Below are 9,188 nucleotides of genomic sequence, written 5' to 3'. Positions count from 1 at the left end.
GTAAATAAAAAAAGCACACTGGATAAGACGAGGAACAAATTTTATTTGGTAACCACCTTGCTTTTATATTTCCCAAAACATAATGATGCTGTATGTCGAAGAACGAAAGGAAATTACAACATTTATGTCCGTACTTGAACACATCCACGTTGTGGCCGTGATAGAAACGTTTCCGGTTCAAGTGGGTGGCTACAGCTGAGTAATAAATAGACTACGGTGATAGTCCCCTGGGTTTTACAGTTGGATTAGTGCAGATGTGCTTCTGAAGACGGTCTGTTTTCATAGTGATCCTTTTTAAATGTTTACAGGCAATGTAACAAATACTATTGTAATAATAAGTGACCTATACCGGTGCTGCTGGGGATGGACGTAGCAACTCCAATATTTTTCCTTGAAATAGGATTTTGTGTTAGACAAATATGACAAAAAAGTTGTATTCTCCAAAATGTTCTTTTATACACAAAATATTATGTTGCATACAGTGGCGGCCTCGGTATTATATGGGCCCCTGGGTGAGAGTATTGGATTTAAAGTCTCTTTAACATTTTGCAAATTTAAATAAACTGACAGTTGGGTACACAATAACCTAAACGTTTTTCTGCTTTGCCAATCCCATATTATATATATATATATATATATATAATGATGAACTATGGAAGTAAATACAAAGAAAGTGCTGAAATCTCTCATTTAATTTAATGGTGAATTCTGAAAGAGTTTGTCTTGCACACTATTTCTATTGGTTGTAGTTGTGAATCCAGTTTGAATTAGGAGACTCCATGAAATAAATGTATCTATTTGCTCAAAAGTGAAATCCATCTTATATAGATTTATTGCATACAGTGTGATAATCATGCGGTAGCTGCATTCAATTACGATGGTATGGCACATCCTACTGGTAATGCAAGTACATTGCACTTTTTGATACGGGGGTGAGTTTTGTATTGGAGTGATGCTTTTTATGACTGTTTTACAGTTCAGTCAGTAAAACATTGTGTGTGTGTGTTAATTGACTTACCATTTTAACTTATTTTATCAATGCCGTCATGTTTGACAATATGTGTGATTGGATCCAGGAAGTAACCTAAAAAATCAGACGTTCCTCTTGCTCCAGCTCGGTGAGTTTTCCAGTGTGGTTTTGTTTCAGTCAGTTGTGTTTCAGATCTCCTGCAGTACAAAATTAATCAAAAGTCCTAACCTGTGTTTATTCTGTCAGTAAGTCTTCCATAATTACAATCTATGCTCCCTACACGTTGCTCAAGGCAAAATTCCACACTTGTCCACACTTAGGTGTTTAGATTAATATGGTTTCCACAGGAGACAGTATATCTTGTTTTCTAGGTAGGAGCATTCTGTTATCTTCAAATATCCTCTCTCGCTGTGTACTGCATATCAAAAAACTTGAATGTTTTTTTACGCTGGAAAATGTGACAAAACATCTGATAGTGGTAGGCAAATTGAAGGACAAAATAAATGAGTCGTCACACAAGGTTGAATATGAAGATGGTAAAAGCTCTCTTATGCACTTGTTGAGGTATGAGTCGGTATAAAAGCCTCAAAGTTTGATAACCTTGGGTAAAATAAAAATACATCAGTTTTATAGTAAAGGAAAGAAAATAACAAAGGATGATAGCATTTAGCTTTTTACCCAGCTATCATCTTTCTTTTTAATGCTTTGTTCCTGAAAGTTCTGTTTTGGGAACTACTCTGGAACATGTGAAGATTCATATGCGATAAATAAAGCATTTTTTTTTAGACTGAATTAAATTATGACATACCACTTCCGACGCATTAAATAAAACTCCTTAAATTTTCAAATCTTTATCAACATGTCTAAATCTCCTCTTAAAACCTTACTGTCAACTTTTCCAAATGTAAGCCTAAAAACGGAAGAATACATAAAATAAATTGCATCCTTACTGGCATAGTTATAGATGAAATAACTATTTGGGCAAAATTGGTGTAAAAGTCTAAGATCTTTTAATATGGTGAAACTAAACCCATCAAACAGTGTTTGCAGAGAATAAAAACACATAACAAAATAAAACACAAAATCCGGCAGGCAAAATTGGTTTAAACAGTATTGTTAATATGAACCTCGTTTCCTCACTCACCAAACAAATGAGAGATTTTATTAACAAAATATACATCTACCATAAAACTGTTGAGACAAAAAAAAAAAAAAAACTGCCCAAAAATAAATAAGCAAGATTTGTCTTGAGTCTGGTTTTCAGCTAAAATATGAAATATCCTGCAACTATAATTCAAGATTTGTTTTTAGAGTGGAATAATAGTAAATTTATTTTCTTGAAATACATTCTCAAGTTTTTTTCTTCTCACAACATCAGCTGGCGATACAAAACAATGCCTGCCGAGCTAATCACGCGGAATACAGAATGCGACACAAATAAAATGAGATGGTGGCGTGAATAAAGGCAGTGACTTCTGCTATTTTCGCTCAACCTCACCCATTTGTGACCAGTAAACACCGGCACGCGCTTACAAACCTTCCCTCCTAATGCGCGCTCTTGTTTGTCCTGCTGGTGTTGGATAATTACGACCCTTGAAATCCTGACATCATTGTGTGAACACAGAAAATTAACGACGAGGAGTGCTTTGTGTCAGCGCGTTTTGTTATTCCAGACTCCATTCAAAAACACGCCACTGAAACAGACAAAAGTCCACAGGATCCCAAGATGCCCATCTCCTCTGCGACGCAGTCACTCCACTTTGTGTCCGTAGATGTCTTTCAGGGCTCTGAGCTCCTCTATGAGAGTCTTGTTTTGCTGCTCCAGCACGGCCACGCGGTTTTCAAGACACGAGACGTACTCCTTCTTCTTTCGCCGACACTCTCGCGCAGCTTCCCTGGAAGCAACAGCGGCAACAATTAGAGGCCTGGACATCTTTGGCTCCTCTCGCCGGATTAAACGGAGAGCGTATTGGAGCCATAAATAATGAAAGCTTCTTTGTAATGTTTAGGTCAGGACTGCCACGATGACGCTAAAGTAGAACTGCACTTTGGTTGGATGGATGATTGAAAAGATACAAAGAAGATAGCATTTTGTGGCTGGAGAACCACAACAGTCATTCATTCCTTCAAACGTACGTCACAGAAAAGCTAACAGAAAGATGAATGACCTAACAAGAGAGAATGACTGGTCCCTCTCTACCTGTTTTTCATTAGGCGGAGCTCCCTCTTCTGCAAGGAGTCCTCTAAAGGCTTCTGAGGGCCGTAACTCCCAAACCCGGAGTCGGTCTTCAACAGCTTAGAGGTGGGGTTGCGCAGCTGGGAGTTGGTAAAGTCGCCAGCAGCAACAGAGCCTGGGAAGAGGCAGCATAAATACAGTACGTCAAACTACAAGATTGATTTATAGGGAGTACCGGATACTGGTTGCTCAGTAACTAACAAAAATAATGGGACATAAGATAATGTGTTATAGACTAAAAGAGAAGTGAAATGTTAGCAAATCTGTAAAAATGTAAAATAAAAAAATCCCCAAAAACAGCTATTGTGTTTGTACAGTAAATAAAATTATACCATCCGTTTACCAATGTCTGAAAAGAATGAGTGTTTCCAATAACAGATGTTTGCTGTGTATGGGTTTCAACTGCGCCACTTTTCATGTCAACGCCGTCGATCGCCACCAGCTGCGCTTCCATTGGAAATGGAAATGTGTGCAAATCTTTGTCTGTATTCTGTTAATGTTGAAAACAATGAATTTTGCAATTGTAGTGTTTCCATTAAATAAGAAATTAAATCAAAATTTCTTTGAATAAGCTTATACATGGCATAAGTCATTAAAAATCAAGGCAGTGACAGATGTAGAGAGTTACATGAGATATATTCATAATTCAGCAGCCTGGGAGCAGCTACATATTTTTTGTCAGAGATTCCACACGCTCGAATGAAGCACGACTTCTTATGAACTGTGTGCTGAGGGAAGCCAGCTGCACATTTTCCATAAAAAACAAAAACAATTAATCATCCTTCCACTTCCTGTTGTCTTCATAGCTTTCACCAGTAGTGACATCCGGTTCTGTTGATCATGTGACTCCTGTGATAGGAAAAAGTGTTTCCACTGCAGTTTTGCGAAATACATCCATTTTGATATGGCCGAAAAACCACATCATCCTAGAGCAAAATCTTTTGATCAAAAATTTTGTTTTTTTTTGTTTTTTTAATTAGCGTGTTTCCATTTCCATAAAGTTGTGCAATTTGAAATCACGGAAATAAATAAAAATTTGTAACAGCAAATTTATTACGAAAATAAATTCCTTTTAATCAACTGCACAGTAAAGACACCCACATCTCCTCTGACGGCTGATGTATAAAAAGGGAAAATATGTTTCCATTTTTAAAACGAAGAAATTAATGAAATAAATAAAATTGTGAAACCTGAAATGTCAAACTTCAGGCCAAATTGTGTCATTTAAATCAACAATATTTAAATGTAACAGATAATGTAAGTCACAGTGAAGTTTAAACCGGCCTCATATGAACAAAATTAAGGCAGAACACTTACAAAATTCAACCAATCAGAATCCACCACAAAGCCCCACCCCCATTAAGATACAGGGAAATAGCAACAATTTGCACCAGAGAACAACCCTGTAAAAGGTTCCTGAAAACAAATGGAAACTTTAGTCTTTTTTGTGATAATTTTCCACACTTTACATGGGATAATATTTTTATTATTTTTAATTTTCAAACTGTTTGGGTTCAGAAAGTCTGATTCAAATTTTTCCTTTCTTCCAGAACAACCAGCTTCAAACAGGAACATAACCATTTAGTTTGGATTAACTAAGTAACTGAACCTATTCCAAGCAAATCAATTGCATAAGTGCATTTTCAACAAATCAAAGATAACAAAGGCAATAATATAGAAAACGAATCAAGTGAAAAGACATTGCTTATCTGTCGTTGTGTCAACAGAACTCTCCCCTCATGTAGTAAACACTCTGCTGACTAATTCAGTCATATGTGGCGCTTGCAAAAAATGAGCCGCATCTAATCACAGTGAGTCCTGCGACTGACGTCAGGGTACATCTTATTTGCTGTTTCACATTTACACGTTGCTGCTGGGGGGTCTGTTCCAGGAAAAGAAGTGACGTCAGCCACTGCTGCTATGCAAGTGAGCGAGTAAGTGAGTAAGTGAGTGAGTGGGTGGGTGGGTGAGTGGATAACACACAGCACTGAAGCATTTCACAGATGACGGCCGAGAGAAACGCAGAGTGAAGAACACAGAGAAAACACAGAGCTTTTCCAAAGTGTTTATCAAAGTAAGCTTGTTGGATTTTAGCATGCTATACATCCCAATGAAATATTTTATATTACTTTTTTCAAGAGAGTAATCTAAATGTTATTTGATGAAGGAAAATGTTATTTCCCAAGGAAAAGAAAAAGAAAACAAATCAATTTTTTTCATTCCAAAGCTCTCCATCTCATTCCAAATCCAACTAGTTTGAGTTGAACTATTCAAAAATGTATATAGTTACAATGTAAAACATATACCTGCTTCTGTCTCATCTCCAGTTACAGCCATGCTGTATCCGATCCCACGTTCCCAAGAAGAGACTGTCTTCTTCAAAGTCTTCTCCAGCACTGAAATGTCACCACAAGCCACAGTGAGACTATGTATGCAGTTTACAATTAGAGGCATTGACATCACTATGACATCACTGGCTTCTTGATGTCAACAGTATGGTTTGTTCTCCTCTCCTCTCCTCCCCAGCTGCCCGAAGCAGCCTATGAGTCAGGGACTCTGCTGTTTGTGTTTCCTCAGCTTGAGCTTATGAATTGATCCTTATGAATTGATCATAAGCGCTAAGCTTATGATTGGAAGCTTAGCGCTTCCAATCATAAGTGAGGCAAAAAACTAAATTATTTTCATCTATAAATGAAAACAGCACTCTGCCCATCATTTTTGTTTTAGTGTGCTCATAAATAAATCAAACTACTAATAGGGTTTAGAGTAAATAGTGGCGCTCATAATACCAGAACCTTTTCTTTATGGTTAATAACAAAGGAAAAGGCTCCCTCTACGGGTAGTGCAGAGGTACAGACAGAGCAATGTGTGACAGAGGAAAATGTTCATTTACCTCGAAGTCAGGGTATCTGGAAGTTTCAGCAACTCCAAAATAGACCAAACAAAAAAAAAAAAAAAAAAGAAACTATAGGAGGATCCACCATGGTTGGGGGAAGTTGCTGCATAACAATTAAGTATATGTCAAAACCTGTGAACACGACTTTGTGTCCGTGATAGAGGCAAAACAAATTAGCTAGCTAGCCGGGGTATGTTAGCAGCTAGGCTGCCGGTAACTTTAGCAGGTGACTCAGATTTTGCCTGAGTAAAAAGTCCAGTGAGGAAAAAAATAACTAGATTAAATATTCTTGGCTGCCACGACAACATTTAAGATCTGCGATTAACATCAACTGTCCAATCTACGGACATTTTTCAAATTAATTCAAGACAATTTAAGGCCTTAAATTTAGACACAAATTTAAGACTTTTTCTTCAGGAAAAAAATCTCAAGATTGTTTTGTTTTTTGGACGTTACAGTTTTTCCAGAAGTTTTAAACTACAATGATCTTTTGGATCTTGGATACCTTAATGAATTTGATTTTCCACGTGTCTTGTTAGAAATACTTAAATCAAAGTAGCTAAACTATTAAATTAATTATGAACCTTTTGAAATATAAAAATGTAACACAAATACGGTAGCATCTGCCAGAAAAACTAAGACTTGGTTTTCATTGGGTATTTCAGCATATTAATAATTCCCCCCAAAAATCTTCTAATAAGCACATAACTGCTTCACCAGATCAGACACGGGAATAATCTAGAGAGCCAATCTATTGATCGCTCTCTCTTCACCCAAAACTTAATAAATGTTATCAGACAATGCTATCTGCTGCCCTTTTGGTGAATGGTAGTTAACTAGCATCTGTACTGACGCCAGTGAATCTCCAAATTAATTCCTCAACTTTGGATACTTTTTCACACTTTACTCATCTTTACCGGAGAAGGTGCCAACAACCCATACATATCTGAATGTGACGGTTTCCATTTGATTCCAGCTTATGTCTTTTTATGTAACCTGAGAAATGTTGTGTGGTGACATTTAGGAAGGTGATGTGGGGAAATCCTATTTCCACATCTACAGAGGCAACTGTGAGCCTCTATTCATCAATAACTGAAAGGAAAAAGGCACTATCGCCTTGCGGAGAGAGGAGGGATGGAAAAGGGTACGGAAGAATGGAAGAGAAGAAGGAAGGAATGAATGAAGGAAGGAGTTACCTTGTGCCATAACAAAACTGTTTGGTCCATGCAGTGAATCCATGTCCTCTGCTGCTGGCTGCTCTTTGGTTCTGCTTACAGGAACAGATGCCAGGGTTAGCGTACTGTCTTGCTTTACCTGGGCAGGAACGCCTTGACAACAACAAAGCAAAACAAATAAATGCTTTAAAGACAGGACAGTTGTATTTCTCAGCTGAGATTATTGCAACCGGTTGTTCATCTCATGGTGATTTAGTTCGAAATGTATAAAATATTACACAGTTGTTACAAGACAGTCCCTTCAATGTCCCTGGCGTGGATCTTAGATATTTTGGATCATTCTATGGAGTAGTCTAGATGAAGATGAGGTGTTACCTGACAGTGAGTACATCCAACGCTGCTGCATACAGTTGTACATCTCCTCATAAAGCGGAAACGCAGTGGCAGGTGGAGGCTGCGGCATCTGGACGCAGCCCATGGAAGAGGACGGCAGGTTTGGCATTGTGTTAAGAACGTAACCGACAGGAGGTGCCTGAAAAAGCCCAGCTGGAACAAGCAGAATGGGAAAAGGTTCAGATATATAACATCATAATATAATAACTGTTCGTGATCATGTTTTCGGACATGCTTACTGTGCTGGTTTTCCATAGTTCGTTGGAAAACCTGATCATTTCCCTCTGACTTAATTTGGTACATTGTGACTGAGTAAGCCTGCAAAGGGAAAGAAACCCAGTGGGACAGAATGTTAAACAGTTTGTCTTTGGTTCTGCATCTTTATGCAGGGTATCTTTTTAAATATCTACAACACACAGCTATTAATGTCTACATTGCTGGAGTGAAAAGGGCGTACCTCACAATGGAAAGATGTCCAAATTGTGCCCAATTAAATATTTTCCCTCCCTGGCATCACGTGACTTGTTGGCGTTATAAGGTATCAGGTGTGAATGGGGAGCAGGTGAGTTGAGTTATTTTGGTTTTACAGTTACATAAGCTGTAAACTGATTTTGATACATGGCATCAAAGTATCAAAATCTTCAGTGCTGTATTATGAAAATAAATATTTACAAAAGTCTGAAGGGAGTGCTCACTTCTGTGTTTGATGTCAATCAATCAAATAACCCATGACTAATTAAATGCTTGCTCAGTTATTTACACAGCTATTTGTTTAATCAATGGCAAATGTTTGCCAAGTGCTTTTGGATTGTTACTAAGTAGTTATTTGTTGGTGATGAATTTACAATTGAACACTTCTGCTATTTAAAATTAAGGCAATTTATCGGAAAGAGGAACCTGCCTTATATTAAACTGCACGTTTCAGAGAAGTATGGTTATTACAACGAAAGGTTCATTTGGGGATAAAAATGTCTTAAGTGTCACCCTGTGGTGGCTTTGGTAAGATATAGAGGGTTCGGGGAAACCTAGCTATGAAAATATGATGCATTTCAGGAAAATTCACAAGTCTGGTCAGTATAGCACAAAGCTAACTGATGTTTGAACTAGCATTACTGCCCGGGGCGCTACGTTTTGTAAACACCAGCAAGCTAAAGTTTAAAGTTACACTGTAAAGTTAATAGTAAAGAGCTAATGTACTAACGTTGCCTAACATTGCTTACTTTTAATAACAACAGTAAATGGCATGACTCACGATAAAGACTGCTTAATTTCGCCGGAGCGTGGCCTCAGTTGAAGTTTTATTTTTTTTATCAGTCTGTTTTCGCAAAATTTAATTGGTGCTTTATTCTGTTACCAAGTAACTGTTTGACCGTTTTCTTGTTTTGGTTTTGTTCGTTCCATATTCAAAGCCCATGAGCAAGAAACATGCAGTTAACGACATGTTGTCTATTTGTACTGAAAAACAACAACAATAATAACAATGATAATAATAATAAAAATAATAATAATAATAATAAT

General features: G+C 37.4%; 1 protein-coding gene across 2 annotated transcripts; it reads right to left on the bottom strand.

The window, feature by feature from the left end:
* Positions 1-1,963: 1,963 nt before the first annotated feature.
* Positions 1,964-9,016, bottom strand: LOC103482244 (uncharacterized). Of its 2 annotated transcripts, XM_081602037.1 has the most exons (8): positions 8,923-9,005; positions 8,128-8,191; positions 7,910-7,988; positions 7,653-7,823; positions 7,299-7,430; positions 5,513-5,602; positions 3,171-3,321; positions 1,964-2,865 (listed from the first exon to the last, which is right to left on the bottom strand). In XM_081602037.1, exons 3-8 carry the CDS (start codon positions 7,971-7,973, stop codon positions 2,721-2,723), a joined length of 753 nt encoding a protein of 250 aa, XP_081458163.1. In that variant the 5' UTR covers positions 7,974-7,988; positions 8,128-8,191; positions 8,923-9,005; the 3' UTR covers positions 1,964-2,720. The 2 variants fall into 2 exon arrangements, with proteins under 2 accessions (XP_081458163.1, XP_008436491.1); XM_008438269.2 differs by lacking the exon at positions 8,128-8,191 and having other exon boundaries at positions 8,923-9,016.
* Positions 9,017-9,188: the final 172 nt, after the last annotated feature.

This window comes from Poecilia reticulata, chromosome 20, assembly GCF_904066995.2.
Source record: "Poecilia reticulata chromosome 20, P_reticulata-male-v2, whole genome shotgun sequence".
Classification (NCBI taxonomy): domain Eukaryota; kingdom Metazoa; phylum Chordata; class Actinopteri; order Cyprinodontiformes; family Poeciliidae; genus Poecilia; species Poecilia reticulata.
The sequence above is the reverse complement of the archived record's forward strand: the minus strand, read 5'-3'. Positions and strand labels throughout refer to the sequence as shown.